A 20580-nucleotide genomic window follows, 5' to 3' on the forward strand; every position below is an offset into this window, starting at 1 on the left:
AGCCTCCCAGTCTCCCAGCTCAGGGCGTGTTGACCATTTAGCATTCGGAAACAGCAAGGAGCAGGCTAATCGCCGTGCCTCTGGTCTCACGTTTGACCTGCAGGCCTCTGCCCCCCATCGATAACAGAACTTGCTTAAAATGCTTCAAAGCTTGCAAAGCTTTCTTAAGAAGGAATGCGGAGGAGGGAGAGTGGTTCCCACAGCAAAGACAAAATCGGACTGAAAACTTCATCGGGTAATAGAAAAGACGTCAACTATTTTGAAGTATTCTAACCACACAGTTATTCTACACTGAGAGAAAAAAAGAGGCAATTGTTCCCCTCCTGCTGCACAAATCCATACAAAAGCAGTGAGGTCGCAGGCCTTTACCCAACCCTTGGAATCCTAGAGTAAGGTACATAACGTAGCCTCCCTGTGCTAGATGTGACGGGCAAATATTTTAAGCTATTTCCATTCTAGGAGACAATCATTTTCATGATTGTCTAGGCGTGTGGTCAGGATCAGGTGTGAAGAACGAAATCCCCAACGTATTGGTATTTCTGCTCTATCTATCTATGGGTGTCTTCTCTGGGGACAGGCGGGATGTGTGTTGCTGGAGGGTGGGAAGGGAAAGGGGGTGGTGTCCTTTCAGGGGAGCCCTTGGAAAGTAAGTATGATGCTCATTCTAACCGGGGTGAGGTCTGACCTGAGGGGCATCCGGAAGAAGCGGGGAGTTGGAAATGACAAGGCGGACTGCACCCCCTTTCCTGGCCGTGCCCGGGGGGCCGAGGTTTTCCATGGAGTCCTGGTCTCATTGTCTTCCCCACTCTCTTTTTCTGTGTCGGGTGCCTTTTTTTTTGAAAAACTAACACAAGATCATTCATGCAATGTGTCATTTTACTAACCGACTAATGTACTAACACCCTAACGACTCATCTTTGTCTTTTAGTTTCTTTAATTAACAATCGTTCTGTTCACAATTTTTAATTTCCTTTCTTCCCCCCTTTCCGCAAAAGCACTCAGGCATCGGACACGCTATGGTAAACAAACTCCATTGTCTGGTAGATATCATTCTAATTGTCTCTCCTTTTGGGTTTGCCGTGTGTCGCCCCTTCCCCCCGACCCCCCTTCTATCCTCTTTAGACTTGTTTCTTCTGTTATATTTTTTTGTTGAATCCAATGCAAGTTTTTTCTTTAAAAAAAAAAAAAAGTAAAGCAAGGGGATGCACCTGTCCTGCAAATGATATTTGGACAGGTTTGGTTGGAATGGTTTCTCCAGTTAGGAATTTTTTTTTCTCTCCCCCCCAAAAATATTTTTTGAAGGAAAGTTTCTCCATTTAGCTAAATTTGTTTTTCTTTGTTTTCTTATGTTGCAACTTTGAAGTCACAGACTAGGGTCGACAAGGCTTACGTCGAGGACTTTCCTGAGCTCCGTGGCCTCCCACCCCTCGCCCGCCTCCTCTCTTTTACTCTCCCCACCGCTTTCTCCCCGCTTTCTTTCCCTGCGTGGCCGTGGCTGCCACGGGCCACCCGGCCCGGGAGGAGCCTGCCCTGCTTCCCATGACCTTCTCTCCCCTTCTCCCACCTCACCCCCGCCGTGGCCAAAGGGCACCCGGCCACCGTGTCCTCTGCCCAGCCCCTGCATGGCATGTTCCTGTCTCGTGGGCTTCCCCGTTGGCACTGGAACCCTTTCCCTCATTGTCCTCATGACTAACAACCTCCCAAGGTATCCACCTGAGTCCACTTTCCTCTCTCTCTCTCTCTTTTATTTGTCTCCACTCTTTTACACTCCATTCATCCTTCATATATTTGGGGGTTGGGTTTGGACTTTTTCTTTCCTTTTTTTCAGCGAGGGAGGTGGCAGGCAGGGGAAACAGGACCCTTTAGTTTTGAGTGTTTTCTGTTTTTTCCCACACCCATCTTGGTTTTCCCTTGGTGCATGCAAGGGTGAAGTGATTCTGACCCTTTCCTTTAGCTTCCCCCCCCTCCCGCTTCCCCCCCCTTTTCTTCGGCCTTCTCTGGGCTGCAGATAACTTCTGCATGGGTGTGTCGGCGTATGGTGTGTGCACGCTCCGAGGCCCATCTCTCCCCTCTGCCCCCTGCTCCCTTCATGGATGTGGGGTGCGGGCGCCCTTTCTCCCTGTGGGCATTATTGGTGCTGTTTTGGTTACTAAGCGTCATCACTCATGTCTTTTTGTTTGCATTGCCTCTTTGGTTTGGGTCGTTTCTTCTCTCGGTGGCGGTGATGGCAGCGGGGGGAGGGCAGGGGCTGGCGTCCCGGGGGAGTCGTGGCATGTATCACCCATGACACATCACGATCGAGACCCTTCTTCTTCCCTCCCTGGATGCATGTTTGTCAGCGTGGTGTGAGCCCCAAAAGAAACAAATAAACGAGAAAAGAAAAAAGAAAAGAAAAAACCATCAGCCAAAGACCAACCCCGAACAAACCCATCGTCAAATGTCTCCTTTGCTGTTTCTCACTGCCACCATAATTAACGATCATTACAAAAAATAAACGACCATTTTTCCCATGAACTGAGACAAGTGATGTCGTCTGAGGGCAGTTCCATTTTCTAGCCTGACTGAGTGAGGAGCGCAGGGCGGAGCCCGTGGCTCGGCTGGGCAGCTCCAACAAGCGCTCGGAGGAGCCTGCAGGGGGTGCTGCAGGCGTGGGCACGGGGAAGGCAGACCAGAAAATGGAACTTGGCTGCACATACCCAAATCAAACCAAATTAGAAAGAATACCTCACCAAAATCTTAATGAAAGTGAAGCCACAGGTGGGGGAAGCCACCGGATTTTGATAGGACTATAAGGTCATTGTTGGGATTTTTTTTTTTTTTTTGTGTCCCTCTGTCCCTCCACCAGGTGACAATCTCTGTGGATGGCATCCTTACCACGACGGGCTACACTCAAGAGGACTACACCATGCTGGGCTCGGATGACTTCTTCTATGTGGGAGGAAGCCCCAGTACTGCTGACTTGCCAGGCTCACCCGTCAGCAACAACTTCATGGGCTGCCTCAAAGAGGTAAAGTTCCTACGCTCCCTTTAATGCATTGAGTGTCTAAGAACAAATGAATTTTCCAGTTCAGTGACTGGCTCTGTTGTCGAATTTGCTCTATGAGACCAAAGGTGGCAGCAGGAAAGACTGGACTTGAAGTAGAGTCCTAGGTGTCGGTCAGAGCTTAAGCTGGTTGCATGACCTTGGGTTCGCCACTGAAGTGCTCTGTTCTGTTTTGTCATCTATCTAATGGGGAACCTTATTTCTCAGGTAGCTGTGCTTTATAAATGAAATAAAATAACACAGATGAAAGGACTTTGGAGTCATAAGGAACTAGATACCTGTAAAGTTTGATTTTGTACTTTTGACTTGGCACATATAGAAAGCTCTAGCTAAAAGTGGCTCAGCATCTCTGGTTGTGTCTTATCTAAAACATTTGTATTCTTTTACCTTGTCCAAGGTTGGTGTTCCCAAGAGTCTCATTATTTGAGATGAAACAAAATTCTCAGAATTTTAAGAACATTAAGGCCCAGAAGACTGGCTTTTCCTTTTTTTTTCTTTCCCCGAAGACTAGCAGCTGTGAACAAGCAGTGGGCTTTGCCATGACTCATTTATACTATTGTGGCTGATGTGTTGAGGCCTCTCTCTGAGAGCAAAGGCGCTTCAGTCAAGTGTACGTTCAATCACTAAGGTCAATTGTTGAGGCAAAAAAGAATCCGACTTGATTCTTGATTTGGGAGAATTCTTTCAGAACACCGTGTCATCAGAGCAGCATCCTCTATGCTTTTGTTTAATCTAAGCTAAGCTTTATTGCCTAAGATATCGATACCATTTCCCTGAGGAAATTTTTTGGGAAGCTAACAGTGTTCTTTCTTTGAAGATCCCTATGCCATGTTAGGAGCCTCCTCTCAGGGCACTGTTATATTCAGATTATAGTTCTATGAAGTTTGTTGAACATCAGTTACACATGAGATGGCGTTGCTCCTGTTCTGCACGCCACTCAGCTGTGAGCCATGTCCAGAGCGGAGCTGCGCCTGTCACGCCTGGTATGGAGTAAGTACATAATAAATATTTATTGAGTGGATACATTTATCAGACAATCATTGGGTCCCTTTTTTCTGCTGTAACTATAGTTAGTGTCTCTTTACAAACCATGGTCTCTGTATTCTGAAGACTTTATAATCTAGGAAGGGAGATGAGACTGGTAAGTGAACAGTTACAGTTCAAAACACCATGTGTTCGGCGCCACAGACTAAAAGCTGTAGTTGAGTAGAGGAAACAGGAAAGTTTTAGGTGGGAATCAGTTTTGGAGAAAAATTGATGTTTGAGCTTAGCATTGCTGCAATAAATGATGTGTGTCTTGAGAGGAAGGAATAGGAAGGAAAGATGGGACAAAGGAGGGAAAATCCAATTACAGCTTCGTGTTGTTCTTGGTCTGAAGGACAAATTACAGAAGAGAACCCAAAGGGTGTTTTCCACTCTCTGCTGGTATAGGGACTCTACTGGCCATTCCTGATGGAATTGCAGTAGACGGGATCCTCCTTCCATGGGACTTACTCCCATTTGGATAGAATAAATGTATAAACTACTCACTGTCTAATGAGCCCCCAAAGGCCCTTAAACACTGTTAAATCACACTAGATTGGAACTGCGCTCTCATCAGGAGCACCACATATGTGGCTCAGGAATGAATGGGGCATTGATTGCTGCGGAGAACTCATCCATTTTCGTAGGGAAACGGCCCTGAGCAGGAGTTTCTCCTGGACAGGATCTAGGGGTGGCCTCTAGGACCAGTCTTTTTCTGATCGTATCGAACCGTCTCTCAATTACATATTTTGATACAAAGGAACAATTTCCCAAATCGGTCCATCAGGAAGGATGCTCTTGAACATTTTGAAACAAGACTCGTAAAAACATGAAGGTCTCTCTAATGACTTTACGCGTGCAGAACCTAAAATAAATAAAATCCCCCCTTCCCCGCTCTCTTACTCTCACTGCCTAGGTAGAGCCCAGACAGCTTCAAAAGTCACTTAATAGCTTAAAAATTAAAGGCAGTTCTGAAAAAGTGTCACTAACAGTAATTAGTAATAAAAATACGCATATACCTTAGCTAGCAACATAAATCTGCATTTAAATCCAGATCAAGTCATAAAAAAGAAAGTCCAAATGGTGGCCACAATGAGAACTTTCTTAACTCTTGTCCCATCTCTCCTTTACACACCGAGTATTATAGTCTTTCTCAGGGACTTGGGAGGTTTTCTTATTTGTCTCAGAGTTTTAAACAGGTACCTTCAAGTGCAGTGTCGTCCTGGCACATTCTTTCTTTCCATGTAATCCTTATAATTCACTTTTCTACAGGCAGGTCTGGGAAATTCTTCTCTCGTTCTTGGTATTTCTCTCTGACGATTTAGTAAACAGCCAAAGCCTTCAGCTATGCTGGGACTTTGCTCCTTGATAAATGCCACTCACCCACGTTAACCATTTGCCTTTAGAGCAGTCTCCAGTTACTTTACAATTTATTCTTCCCTCCCCTATCTCTGCCTTCCGTTTTCTGTCTTCTCTTGCCATTTGGGGCTCTAAATTGACTTAAGCTGAGCTAGTGCTCTTATCTGTCATGCTAACGAACAAAAGAGGCATTCTCGGGTGCAGTGGGGCTGCTGAGGAGAAAGACTTCACATATCCTGGGGCTCAGGACCACTCTGTGGAGGAGACAGTGTTTAACGAGAGATTTAGAGATGAGTGGAGGTGAGCAGGGAAGAATGGATGGAGCCGTGCCTCGGGATGAATGGGCAAAGGCCGAAGACAGGACACATTGCGGTGTCTGGGTGAGAAACACACAGCTTCCTAATTCCAGGGCACAAAATATGAGATTAGGAGTTCTAAAAATGTATCTATAAAGTAAGGAGGGCCAGGTCATAGAGAGCTTTATTTTACGCTATACTCTTGAACTTTATTTTCTAGGTAATGGGGAGCCATTGGGGGATCTTAAGTAAATAGAATGACATATTCAGATGGGCATCTTGTCTATCAGGCTTTAAATTCCTTGAAGACTGATGCTAGTCCATCTACTCCTTTCCCCAGGTTCATATTTTTGTCCTAGGAGGTTGAAGAGGTTGTATATTTTTGTCCTAGGAGGGTTGGGAAGGGTGGTCCATTGGCTTTAGCATTGAGTAGGGAAAGTGCCCCTCTGAATCTCAAAATTTCTATAGAAAAGTGCTTCCTTCTGACTCCCATTTCAGTTTCCAATGACCCTCCCTGTGAGGACACACAGTTCTTCCTTCTTCTGTCCTTGGCATTCCTGAGCTATTATTGTTGGATAAAGCACGGGGCAGTGGAAGAAAGCCAAATCGAGGCAGGGATCGTGGCTCTGTCAGACTCACCTGCAGCAGGGAGCTGACTCAAGTCCACCCCAGTATCCTCCGATGTTGGGGTGTTCTGTGTTGTTTCATTTGGTCCTTTCTACCCCACCCTCCTTTCTTGTCAATATGCTACCTCTCCCCTAATATTCTGGTTCTTCAACGGCTCTTCATTTTCCTATGGAGAAGCTCAAGGGCTGCTGAGGCCTCTGGGACCGACGGGCGTGTCTCACCTCTCCCTTCTCATAGCATCTCCAGTGAGGGGGAAGGGAAAGCACAGGGACTGGGAGAGTGGGACACGTACTTAACGCAAAAAGGATTGGTAGGACATCATTGCGCCCATTACAGCCCACATCCCTTTGTGATTATTAGCCATTTAAAACCGAATGGAATTTTATAGCCAGAGATCGTCCCTGAACAGATGATTAATGGTTTAATCTGTAATAACTCTACATTTTATAGAACCCTGTTAGGAGTCCACATCTGGTGAGCCAAGCTATTGAAGGCTGTGTTCATTCCGTTCATTGCTATACGTTTGTCTGAATTGCTGGCACCGGCGGGCTTTGGGAGAATGTGTTTGTTGTGGCGTTTTTTATTTTTTAATATACTCATTTTAGCATACCCCGCCTCACGGTCTATTTCTGCACTCGCTCTCACTTAATTTCTTTTATGGTTTTTCTTTTGTGTTCTCTTTTTCTTCACTCACTATCCTTTTTTCCCCCCTACTTTCACTTTCCCAACCTCTTTGTTTCCCCAACCTTTGTTTGGGGGTAAAAAATCTCCCTGTTTATAATCAGGTAAATTTAGGTATGGCATTGGGTCTAAACATGTCCTTTTTCCAAGGCCCCAGGGTGAGCAAAATTCACGCGAGCGTCTCGGAGTCAGCACAGAAGATAAAAGACCCTCAGCTTTGGGAGCACAAGCCCAGGGTTCGACTCTTGCCCGGACTTACATGTTACCAGCTGTAAGACTTACAGAAGCTACTAGACGGCTCCTCGCCTTTGTTTTTTTCACCAGATTGTAATACCTCCTTTAAGTACTTTTATGTCAGGAGCAAATGGGATAAAAAAAAAAAAAGAGACGGTGCTTTATAAACTGTAAAGCCCTGTGCAAATGCTATTGATATCATTTACGTTATTATGATACCGATCAGATCTGGCTAAGGATCCACTGATCACTCTTTGTAGTTTCTGCAATTGAAAAACCGCGGGAGTTAGGAGCGTCCAGTGTAGTTTAATATAAAAGAGCAGCTGCCGTGAACCTGGCTGCCGCTCCCAGTTCTGATGCTAACTGGAAACCATCCGGCCGCTTTGGGGCATCCGTGTCCCGATCCGGAAAGAGGGATGGTGACCGCTGACAAAATAAATGCCCACCGCTGTGGAGAACTTCCAGTGTAGAGACACAAGATGCTGCTTATTCAGCTTTGGATAGCAAGGTCGAGTTTTGCAGAGAAGCCTTACGTGGGCTTGGAGGGAAAAGGCCTCGACGGGATGGGAGAACCAGTCCAAGAAGGAGACCGAGGGGGGCAGAGTTCCAGCACAGCAGAAAGGAGCGGGAACATGCGTCAGGGGCTGGGAAGTGGAAGAATGTGGCAGAGGAAGGGAAGGAGAGAACCTGTGTCTCAGGAGCTGCTTACGGCGGTGACCCTAGAAACGGTCATTTTGTGGGTTAAAAAGAAAAAGGTCAAATATTGGCAACGTGATGTGATTCGGCTTAGAGGGGAATGTTCGTAAAGGAGATAATTGCATCTTCTGGGAGGGAGGCCACCTTCTGGATCCCTAGGCCCTGGGGTGGGCCGCGGGGCCTGTGTCACAGACAGGGAGGGACAAGGCCCTGAGCTGGGCTGTGCTGGGTGCGGCCTGCCTCACACAGGGGCGGGTGAGGGCCCGGCTGGGCCTGAGGGAGTGGCGTGCGCCTCAGGAATGCTGGCAGGAGGGCTGCGGCCGCGGGGTGTTCAGTACGGCGAGCAGAGAGAGCTCTTCAGGGGACACCGGGGCGTAAATACCCAGGATCGGCTGTGGGTCGGACAGTCGGTAGGCTGTGGACAGAGGAGCAGAGATGGGGAATATTTTCTGTTGTTGATGTTTGTTAGAGACCTGATACCCATTGACCCTTGTTTTCATAAATGTTTCTTGATTTTATTTCCCCTCATTCTCTAAACAGTAACGCGGTGGCGCTGACTCCAGCCGGCTCCGCGGTGAGCCCGCGGGCGCCGCGTCAGCCACAGACTCCCGTTTCCCTGGCCCTGGTCGTTTTGCTCGGAGGCGAATACCTCACCCACTTTGCATCAGTGACATACAAGCCCAGGGCTTTTGTTGACATGGTGTAGGTGGCAGTTTCCCTTCCTTTGGGCTAGAACTTGGGGTGATATCTAACTGAGCTTTTGGTAACCATCTTTCCACTACATAGAGACCAAAAGTGAAGCCAGAATGACGGTCAGAGCGAAAATAGGGGGAGAAACTGGTTCCCAGTGACATTCTAAAGGCCCTGGATGAAACATTCTTCAAATTAGACTATCCCTGGGTTCCCAACAACGATTGAATAAATTATTTCTTTTGTCCAAACCAGCACGAGCTGGATTTCTGTCATCTGCAACATAGAGCCCCAAGTGATGTAAAGGAAATCCTCAGGCTTCTCTGTTACCCTGACAATAAAATAGGTCTGTGCATAGGTAGACAAAGATAGGAAGTTTAATATCAGAAGGCACCTAATGGCTCTGTATTAATTCAGATTTCTTGACTTAGATGAATGACATCCCAGGATACGGAGAGAATTTGCAAGTATAATTTTTGAAATCAAGGCGGTGTTTTTTTTAGAAATGGTAGAAAGTGGGGGAGGTTCCTAAAGACTAAAGATGGAAAAGTATAGAAAATGCAAGCTATGGGCTTATGGGCTTCGTTGGAATCAGGGAAAGATTTTGGAGTGCTTTGGTAACAAAGTTATGAGCCCATAGAAAAGAGTGATCAACAGAAGCACAATCATTCACTGAAAACACTAAAAATAAGCCATCTCACATCAACCAAGCTCACATATCCCTTCAATATTATTACTAAGAACTCAGCAAAGTACTATGGATCTAGCATAGCTAAATATCAAGCAAGGTGTTTGGCAATACCTTTTGCGATATCCTTAACAACCAGACAGGGAAAGTGAGATTGGATGTAAGAGCTATTCAATAAAGGAGTAACTATTTAAACATACCAGCGAGTCCCGCTGAATGGATCTATATGGACCCAGATGGTCAGGTGGATGTCACAATGCTTCATCTTATTCAACATTTATATTAGGAACTTGAGGGAAGGTATGAGAGTATGGTCATCCATTTTGTGAATGGCAGGGAGTTGGGAATGGTAGAAAATATGTGCCTATATGATCTGAGGCTGAATTAATAGAGGTGTAATCTATAAAACAAAGGAGGTGACAGTTCCATAATATAATTTATTGATTAGGAGAGCAGGCTCCGAAGCTAGAGTTTTTGGCTGCAAAGCCTAGCTCTACTCCCATTTGCTGTGGAAGGCTGGGCAAGTAGCCCTCTCTGTGCCTCACTTTGCTTATTTATTTAATGAGAATAATTATACCTACTTCATAGGTATAATTATTATTATAATAATTATAATTATGAGTATTAACTGAGGTAATAAGCGTGAAACCCTTAGAATGTAGCTTGCTATGTAGAAAATATTTGGTAAATTGTATTTATCATCATCATCTCTCGGTGCTAATGTGATTACTGGAAGTGCTTCTGTTCAGTTGTGTATGATAAGCTTTAAAAAGGTTCTCTATTTGCTAGACTACAACATGTTTTTCTTAAATCTTTATTGTTGGAAATATTACTGGTGTCCCCTTTCCCCCCATTGATCCCCTCCACTCCCCATCCGCTCCCCCCAGGCCTTCCCCATGGGTTATGCATTTATGCATATAAATTCTCTGGTTAATCTCTCCCCACCACGCCCCACCCCCACCTTCCCTCTGAGATCCCTCAGTCTGTAGATCTGAGCTAAGAAAAAGATAAATAGGCTCAAGAATCTGATATAAAAATTGTTGACTGGTGGATCCAGGGATGTTTAACCTGAGGAAGAAAAGATGCCTGAGCCCAGGGGTTGAGACTTGTCTTTGTACCTTAATGACTGTCCTCTGGAAGTGGGATTCAGTGTGGGTCCTCTATCTTTGAGACAAACAAAGGCAAATGAGTGGAAACTGAGTAAATACTGGGAGATATTTCAGTGAGAGCCACCCAAAGCCGCCTTCAAAGCAACGCACTCGCTGTCACTCAAGGCATTTCAGCAGAGCCTGGGCTTGTAGGTTGTCGAGGAGATTATACCATCCAATGAGGAGATGGCCTTGATTTTCTAGTTTCCTTTCAAACATACAATCCTGTAGCTCTACAGAGAATTAGCCTTCTGAAAAGAAAGAATGAGGCTGATCGATTAGGCCAAGTTCATTGTGTTGAAGACTTTCCTGATTAATCTCCGAACCAGTTAACTATGCAAGTCCCATTGAGACGCAGAGGGTTCCCCTTGTGGTGGGATTTGAGGTTCCCAGCCACTGACATCACCTATTAGTCACTTACAATCATTTCTCTTTCCCTCAGACCTTCACTGGCATCATCTCCAAAACCATTCTAACCACAACAATTATAAACAAAATAGCAACAAGAAAGAGTAACAGTTATTGAGCACTTAACAACGTGAGTGCTAAGTGTTTTGTACTAAGTATGCCCTAATTGATTCTCGCAACAAACTTAGGAACTTAAAGAGAGCCAGGCGTGTTGCCCAAGGTCACACAGTTGGCAGGGCCTGGAGTTGAGATGCAAATGCTCCTGCCATCTCCACCAACTCAATCAAAAGACTTGGTGAGCCAGTAAGGGAGGGAAGGGCCTCAGGGGAAGGCTGGTGGGACTGGGGCTGAACCCGCTCTAGGAAGCGGCCTCTCACTGTCCTTGGAGGCTCCACTTCTTAGGAGAGGTCGCTCATTCAGGCAAAAAGGTGCTGCTGGGAGACTGGATCCAATGACCTATTTCTTTCGCCTTGTCATCGATTGTTCTGAGAGGAAGGCAGGTTTTGCTTGACTTCCCACTTTGGGCAAATTGATATCGCTCGACCTGTTAATGGAGGAATGATTTTCATCCTGGAATCTGAGAGGGAGGTAGCTCCTCCTGGTATAGATGCCAAGCAGCAGAACACCTTTGTCCCAGGGCATGCGGCACACCTGTACGATTGTTCCAGCCCAGGATCTTCTGTGAAGTTGGAGCTGTTTGTCTCCAATACCCCCAGAAAGCCAGAAAGAGGAGCAGCTACATTTTAGGCTTATTATGAATTTTCAGTCCGATTCTTGGAGTCTCTTATTTAGCTTTGCAATTTTTTTCTCTTCAGGATAAATTCAGTGGAACACATTGCTTTCTAAAAATGTCACTTATTTACAGCAAATGTAATCTACCACAACATTCCCACTGAGACAAAACCTCTTGGGTCTTCAAATGCCTCAAAGGAGACCAAAAAAAAAAAATTAAAAAAAATCCTTGTACACATATACCTACAGGGATAAAGCAATCATCAAGCTAATTAATTAGCTAATGTTTTTTGAAATTGCTTCGCAAATGCAGAAATGACTGTTCCATTAGCGTTCTGATGCTACGGGTGCTTTCTCCCCCATGTGGACAGTGAGCCACAGCTAGTTCCTGCAAAGTTGTCAAGAGAGATATAAGGACCGTTTTTGCACTTCACAAACCATTGAAGATGCAGCACAGGGCAGCAACGTGGCACACAACGATCGCCAAGGTAGTTCTCCTTCCCTGCCCCCCAGCCTCTCCCCCGCAGCCAGTGTGGGCAGATGGTCCATCTCACGCTTCATGGAGAAAATAGAAACTATTTAGCTTATGCTTGTTAAACTTCCCTCCCTCCACTTTTCGATTTACCCTCAAAGATACTAATTGCTACCTTCTTCTTTCCCCCTGTCTCATGGGATGAGCTCCCCTCCTCCTGTCTGAGCGTAACTGCTTTTCTCTTTGGACCCTTCTGAGGTTTAGCCCCTTCAAGGAGCCCTTTTCTTTTCGGGTCTCTTCATTCCTTTTCTAGTCCCTCAGCTGGAGGCATGTTCTCAGTCCTTTCCCGGATCCCGCCTCCTGCTGAATTTGCACCTTAGCTCACTCCTGCTTGCCGGAGGGGCCTATGCTTCCAGTCTTCCCCCCTCCGGGCTGCTCCTCGCGCTCCCCAGTTACCTGCTGGACCCCGAAGGGGACCCCCTGGCCTCAGCACCTCAGGGCGCTTGTTGGCCTGTCTCACCTGGCTTCAGCTAGGAGCACCTCGGTTTCTGCTCCAGCAGCCCTTGGCTCTGAATCCCTTGCGTTCTGTCTAGTGTCCTTACCACATTGTATCTTGGTGCTGTGTGTCCATGTTTCCCCCTCGACTGCGCTTCTAGAAGGCAGGGAATTAGGGCTGCTACAGATCGAGCAGGCCCCGACGCGTGAATATGTGAAAAATATTCTTCCGTAAGCATCGGCGAACATCAGTGATAGAATGACTGCTCGCGGTTTCTCCACAGCTCGGCCTTCATTCCCTTCCTCACGAGTGCAGGGAATATTCACGGGGGGCCTGCTCTGATGTCAGGCCTGTTTTAAGTGTTGGAGTGTGGGGTGAATTAGACCATGTATGTGTAAGGCCCCTGAGCCTGTGAGTTCACGTTGTTCCTGAAGGACGCTAATAGTAAATGCATAAACTACTAATTAAAATACTTTAATGATAAGTGAAATGAAGGAAATAAGAGAGAGCGATGGGATAGGGAGTGGCAAAGGCATCGGGTCTCCAATATTAGGCGGAGTCGTAAGAGAAGGACTCTCTGAGGAGGTGATAATTAAGCTGGGACCTAAGACAAAAGAGTCAACCACGCGGTATCCGGGAGAGGACATTTCGATCAGTAGAAGCTGCAAGGATGAGAGGACCCTAGAAAAAGGACAGCTTGACATGTCCGAGGGGACCACGGTGGCTGTGGCTCAGCAAGAGGTGGTGAGAGGAAAAACATGTCTGTGATGAGAGATCCTGATTTTCCTAAAGGTCCCAGCTAGGCAATATCAGTGTACCCAGCTGATCTCGACCTCAGGGTCTTCGTGTGCCTGTTTATCTTCTATTTAGGTTGACATTCCCTTTCTCTTTACCCCAGAGGACAGGGTGTCCCTCCATGTCCATCAGCTCACCTGCTCACCTGTCCTGAGCATCTCCTCCGCTCCCGTCACCTCCTGGAGCCTGCGATTCAATCCTCCCCACTCTCTCTTGCCCCTTTGATCTTTGCCTGTCTATCTGCCTCTTCTTTGCGGGCTGCAAGCATGTGCTCGTCTGCTCTGTCCTTACGTAGAACCTCTCCCTGGACCTGCACTGAAACTCAGGAAGAGGAGGGATGCTTTTCCTCTCACCCATGGTAGGAAAGGAGCGAGGCTTGATGAGCAGACTCACAGAGGGTGGCCCGTACCTTCTGTAGAAGAAGGTGGGCAGTGTGCTAAGTGGGGGAAGAAGGGGGACATGGTTATACATCATCCTGTGCGTTTCCAACAGCTCCCACCGCTGCCACCACTCAGTCACGCAAGTGGGAGACCTCGGGGGGCCTGAGGTTTCCTTCTCTCGCGCCCCCCTCCTTGGCCCTCGAACCGTCGCAGCATTCCAGTGTCGATGTCCTCGTGATATTGCTTTCTCATTTCTTTTCGGGCCCCCGCCTCTCCCGGTCCCTCTGTCCCCGCCCCACCTGTCGTGGTATCATAAAGAGCCTTCCCTCCTCCGTTCTCTCTGCCTTCTCTGTGCCCTGCACCTGCCTCACGTTGCCCTGGGTGCGATTTTTCGGAAGCATCCAGTGCGCGTGAGAGCGTGTCCCCTTCGGCCTCCCGCTCGTGGCCTCCTGTAGTTTGGCTTCAGTTTTGTCTCACTTCCTCCCAATAAGCCAGAGTGGCTATTTCACGTTATTCTAAATATAAGTTTTGAGTTCTCGCTTCTAAAACTTCTTTATTTGGCTCTACCAGCCAGGGATTTCTCCCTTTCTCTCTGCTGTCTGACACTAACCCGTTCTTTCAAGACTCGTCTCATGGTTACCCAGTTGACTGGTCACCCAGTTACCGGCGGTCTTTCTCACTTCCAGATTCTAAGCGCGTTTACATGGTTTTCTCTGCGAGAACTCAGACTTCGGAGGCAGGCTTCCCAGTTCAAATTTTGGTGCTTTCTCTGATTACATATGGGCCCATGGACAAGTTAGCTTCTCTCCAACTCAGTTTCTTCATCTATAAAATGAGTAGCCTAATAGTACCTACTTCATAGAGTTTTCATGAGGATCAAGTGAGATGCCGTAAATCTGGCACATGGTCAGTGCTCATTAAACGTTGCCTATTATTGTCATTTATCTGTTACTTAAAATGCCCTACATTCAGTTGTTAGCTTTTCTGGTGGGCATGTAATCCCTTTGTGGCAGAGAGGCTTTGTACTTTCAGCAATGCTAGGTACACTATAGGTTTATTAAGGAGAGAGGAAAGTAATTTATATCCCTCAAATGAATTTCTTGATTGACTGTAAGGAAGTTGCTGTCTCTTCATACTAGAGTTTGACCCCAATTGAAATGATGTCGTCTGCAAAATGAAAGTAATTTCTTCTTTATAGGTAGTAAAAATAATCTCATTCAGGGATAAATGAAACGTATGTGTATGTATAAAATCTGAATGAAATTATTTTATGTTATTTAAATTCCTGGTGATCAAATGCAGTTGTGATATTTATCTTTCTCAGCATAATTTTTCTTCATAGATATTTTTGATGCAACAATTCTGATAGGTGGTGTTGAAAATGCTAAAGGAAGCAAAACTTAGTTGTAATTTTAGGGAATTGGTTTGATGTTCACCAATGTCCCTTTCAAGTCTAAAGTTCTTATAAAGTTTAAAATGCTTTGGGATATCTTACAACCCTCTAATAACCTTTAAATGATTGATTTAATGAGCTTCTGTTACGTTTCAGATGCGGTGTTTGGAATGCAAAGTGAACTCGACATGGTTCCTTCCTTGGAAGACCTTATGCTTTGGGGGTTGGCAATGTTTTCTGTAAAATGCCAGATTAGTGGTCCTCAACTGGGGACATTTTGACCCCAGCAAATATCAATGTCTGGAGACATGTTTTGGTTGTTAAAACTGGAGTGAGGGGGTGGATGAGTGGAGTAAAGGGGTAGTGAAGTGGTGGGGAATGAGCGCTGCTGGCATTTAGTGGGCAGAGGTCAAGGCTATTGCTATATACCCTACAATGGATAGGACAGTCCCTCTTTGGCAAAGAATTGTCTAGCCCCTAATCCCAACAGTGCCAAGTTTGAGAAACTCTGGATCAGATAGTAAATAGTTAATAGACAGTGAAGATATAGTTTTGTGGGCCATAGGACCTGTAGCATAACTACCAAACTCTGCATGTTTAGCATTAGTGCAACAGAGATACTATGTTAACAAATGGTTGTATCTGTGTTCCAATAAAGCTTTATTTACATAAGCAGGATGTATGTTGGATTTGACCCAGAGGCTGTAGTTTGATTACCCCTGCCCTAGCTGAAATGACAGATAAAATCAGATAATTGATTACAATATATTGTAGCATATTAAGCTATATGATCAAAGTTTTTGCAGGTTTACACAGAAGCTAAAATTTGGACACTGAGCTTGACTTAAGATATTAGAGGTGGGTTCTTGAAGGAGAAAGAACACGAGCAGAACTTTAAAAAAATTTTTAAGAGTGAGACTTAGGCAAAAGGGGCAATTCCAGGGAAAGGACATAGCATCAGCAAAGACATAAACAGGTGAGATAGCATGGTGAGTGGGGCACGAACAGTAACAAAGGAAGTAGGGGTCGTGGTGGTGGTAGTAACAGTAATAGCAGCCAACATGGAATGAGTGCTGACTATATGCCAGGAACTCTTCTAAGTGTTTTACGTATTCTAACTCATTTCACAGAATCAGAGCTCAGTGTAGCTGGTTGATGCAAGATAAGGTTGGAGATGTGTGTATGCACCAGAGCTCGGACTTTGTTCTACGGGTGGGTAAAACTAGGAATGAGAGGAGTAGGGGCGTTGCAATTAGTAAGACTTGTCAACTTGGTTGGATATTGGGGTAAAGGCAGAGAGAGGTCACAAGGTTCTAGCCTGGGCAACATTAATACTATATGGAGATACTGGAGGAGAGACAGGCTTAATGGGGAAAATGCCAAGTTCAGTTTTGAGTGTATGGTGCTGGAGGTGCTGATGTTACCTGCAGCTCAGGGCCAAGTTCACATAGGCGCCTGTAGCTGTAACCATAGTATAAGGAATACAGTGAAATTAATTAAAATTGATGAAATAAGGTAAGAAAGAAAGCAAAACAAAGAGGACAATGGATTTAAATAGAAGAATTCTGAGAATCACTAATGTTTAAGAAAAGGAAAAGTTGGGGAGGTAGGAGATGAAAGTGGTATCGTGGAAGCCAAGAAAGAAAGTTTCCGGGTGGGTGGTGTCGCCAGCAGAGCCCAGGGCCAAAGCGAGAACAGTAAGTGGAGAGCTGAATGTGCCATTGGAGCTGAGAATTCAGGGGTGGTGGGCAGTTTGTTTTACTTTTGAATCAGAAGGATTTGCTCATTTTGAAATTCAGACTCAAAAAAGCTAGTAGAAGCAGAGACGCTAAAGATATAAGAAACATAAATGTTGAAACAACATCCCTAGGGTGAATTCCAGACTTTTAAAAAATGTATTTATTAAATAGAGTACATAGGATAAATCTTACTAAGATATATTTTGTAGGCTTATTTTGAGTTGCTGTAATTTTTAAAAAATGTATTTTTATGTAATCGTTCAGTAATTCATGCTTTGCAGTTATACTCTCCTTTCCCCCAATTGATTAGCTCTATCATTAAATCTTGCTGAAGTTGTGGGCTTGAGGGACTCAACATCTATTTGTTACAATAAAATTTAAAAGCCACAGTTGTAGAGCAGTGAAACTTGGGAGATATTTTTACGTAATTAGCAAATGGAGTGTAAGCTCCATAGATCTGAAACTATAAGATACCGAAGAATATCTACAAGACAATGTCCATTCAGTTGAGTTCAATTCAATATTAGTCATTCATTGAATGACATGCATTTTTATTGACGGTGATATGGCAGGATTTTTTTGCTCTCACACAGCTTTTCATCTTAGCTGTCTTGTATGTTTATTCCATAAGGGGTTTACAGCAACTATAAGAATACTGTTGATGAGAAAAGATGTACGTATGCAGAGGACTGGAAGAATCTAATCATGAAGAAATGGAACCCAATGCTGTTATCACACGTCAGAGTGAGTGGTACAGGCAATATGTAGTAGAGACCTTGAGGAAGGGAGAGCCCAGCAGGTATTGGGACCCCGGGATAATCTCCATCTACCAGCTCCATCTGCATGGGGTCCTCCAGACAGGATTCAACTAAATTACTCTTAATAGAAGAACAAATGTGAATGAGGGAGAACCAAGGAGTGATTCAAGGTATCAACACATTGTTTGCTCCTTGAGGACCAACCGTGTCTTTCTGTTTGTGTCCCTCCTGGGCCAAGGCACCACGGCTGCCATTTATCAAGTGCAAGGTAGATGCTGAAAGGATGGCCTTTGGCCACTGGATTAGCGCGGCCGAGGCAAGCAGGGCCCTGAGCTTGTGGACACTCTCCAAAGAACCGTGATAATGAAGGAAAGCATCCAGGGCCAAGGGAAAGCGACCTGCGAGAGCTCTGTCTGTGGGGGACTGGGCGTGACAACGTCCTTGCAAGAGACCAGACTGACTGTTGGATGTACTGTCACTGGGAATTGGCCGCGCTCACTGGGTCCCTCCCTCCCTTAAAATCATTCTGATTCATAAAAACACGCTTCCTGTGCAAATGAATGGGCCAGTTCTGGCTTAAGATGAACAAACAAAAAAAAGCAGCAGCCGATGCTTCCTCCGTAGCAGTTTCTTCCGAAAGAAATTTAAGATGAAGAGAAATCTTACATGAAAAAAATAAGGGGAGATCCACAAAACCAGTTCTCAGCTCTCAGGGTTGGTCACAGGGGAGGTTTCGGGAAAACGGCGTTGGGAAGGACCGCTCTGTGATTTTTGCCAGCTTTTAGTCCCTGTTGGCAAAAAAGAATTTCTGGAAGAGATTGGCGAAAATTGTGGACTCCGATAACACTGCGAGTTGTCAGGTTTTTGTCTAATGAACAGCTTATCAGTAAATGTGCTCAGTGGTTAAGCACACGTTAGGGCTTATTGGCATGAAGTGTGGTCGAATGCCCGCTTTCCTTATGCAAATTTGGATTTACAGCAGGCTAAATCCCCTGACCCGAAACCTATGTCTCCTGTCATAAATTAACAGACCTATGTACTAGCCCTGCTGGGATTGGCAGTGACAAAGGACCCCAGGAGAGGGGTGAAAGAATCAAGCCTGGGTGGGTGGGACTCACTCTTTGGAAAGTCTCACAAAGGCTGGTGGAGCCAATTGCACTGCAGAGGCTGTTTGGTGTTTTTGTTTTGTTTTTATTTTGTTTCATTTTACGGGGTAGCCAGGCAGCCCAAGCAACGGTTCAGGTTGCTGTTGATGTCAATGGGTGTCTTCCACTGGATAGCATGGGCCATTTTGAGGTTGTAGGATTCAGATTAGAGCTTGTTGTAGTTCCAGGAGATGTGTCAGATGAGAGGTGTGGATCCTAAGGTTTCCCAGGCATTTTGGTTAGCCCAGGCTGCTATAAAAATTATCATAGTCTGAATGGCTTCAGCAATGGACATTTATTTCTCACCATTCTGGAGGCTGGGAAATCCAAGATTAAGGTGCCTGCATATTGGCGTCTCTTCTTTTAAGGGCACTAATACCATCATGAGGGCTCCACTCTCTTGAATCAATTACATTCCAAAGGCTCCACTGCTAAGTACCATCACACTGTGGGCTAGGGCTTTCACACATGAATTTTGGTGGGGACACAAAGTTCAGTCATAGCACCAGGGAAGGCTTGGGACTCAGAGCAGGGAATGCCCAGTCTGAGCAGGTTAAGGTTCACTGCTGTCTTAGGTCTTTCAAGGGGAACAGAGCACAAGGCAGCATCTACAGGGGAAGCAGGTCTGTAGAAGGTTTATGTAAACGCAGAAATAAGTGTCACACAGTGGCCACATGGTAGTTCACTGGTCATAAGCGCCCTCTGGGTTTGCAGACCTAATCCCATACTCCTAACCAGAAACTGGGGCACAAGTGGCTCCTGGGCCTCCCATCCCTGCCAGGACTGATTCAGGAAAGAAGGGAACTTAGGGCTCTGTGGGTCTCTCAAATTACACTCTGTTGTCTTGAGGTTAAAACAAGGCAGGAGCTGGTCTGAATAGTCAAAAGCCTCATTCAAATCTATTTGCTTATAGAAGGAGATTGGTGTTGGGTGTCTAGGGACTTCAGATACTTTTGTAGGCACTGATTGATTTTTCTGTAAACAGTGGGGGAACTTTCTGGAGCCCTGGCTAATGTACCCTTCTCCCAGGACGGTGAAATTCATAATTAACAATGAGAGATTCTCAGCATCTCAAGGATAGGAAAATCATTACTTTAGTTGTCTCTTCAATGAATCATTAGAGTTCACAAAGGAAAATAGAGTCTTTCATGCCTATGGCATATGTCCAGGTAATTGTGGCGGGGAGTACCATTTCTTGCCACGCTGTGAGTGTTTATGTGGCTGGGGCCAAATAAGTTGTGGTTTCAGTGCTGATCCATTAGTAGTGGGTAAAATTCCTATAATTGGTCCCAGGATAAAAAGAGTCTGGTATTTATAGACTATGAGAGGAAAGGGGGTTGGGAAGGCAGGTGACTTGTCAGCTTTACACCAGTGACTTTTATGTCTTCCAGGTCACGTTCAAATGTTTTGCTTGAAGCAGGACAAAAGTAGTCCTTTTTGTCTCATCCTAAATTCAGTGTCTTGGTTGGAAGTATGCATGGGAAGCGTCCCTCAACCTTGTAACTTTCCATTGCAAGAGAGGAGCAAGGCTTTCTCTGTGTAAGGACGGCACATACTGTTTCAGATGCAAGGTGCAGTCCAAGAATTACTTAGGCCAAGAAGGAGCGCGGACACAGCAGCGCGTTCTCCACACAGCAAGGGGTCCGTGTGGGGTGACGAACAGCCAGAGTGGCAGCCGAGTCGGTGGTCCTGGGCAGAAGCAGCACCTCCTCATTGTATAGAGTGTGTCCATGCACCATGGAAGCGCTCTCTGGTCTCCTTGTCCTGTGAACTGACT

At 45.6% G+C, this 20580-nt stretch overlaps 1 protein-coding gene across 6 annotated transcripts in view; it reads left to right on the plus strand.

Annotated features, from left to right (window-relative positions):
* Window positions 1-20580, plus strand: part of NRXN3 (neurexin 3) — a gene marked incomplete at both ends in the record, with an annotated part of 1307801 nt that overhangs the window by 317899 nt on the left and 969322 nt on the right. For 4 of the 6 annotated variants that reach the window (XM_081139379.1, XM_081139377.1, XM_081139376.1 and 1 more), the window contains one exon: window positions 2846-3007. In XM_081139379.1, coding sequence (XP_080995505.1) covers window positions 2846-3007 — 162 coding nt within the window. Of the gene's footprint in view, window positions 1-995; window positions 1020-2845; window positions 3008-20580 lie in introns of all 6 variants that reach the window. The other 2 variants (XM_081139380.1, XM_081139378.1) reach the window with 1 other exon arrangement.

This window comes from Miniopterus schreibersii, assembly GCF_964146895.1.
Source record: "Miniopterus schreibersii genome assembly, chromosome: 1".
Classification (NCBI taxonomy): Eukaryota; Metazoa; Chordata; class Mammalia; order Chiroptera; family Miniopteridae; genus Miniopterus; species Miniopterus schreibersii.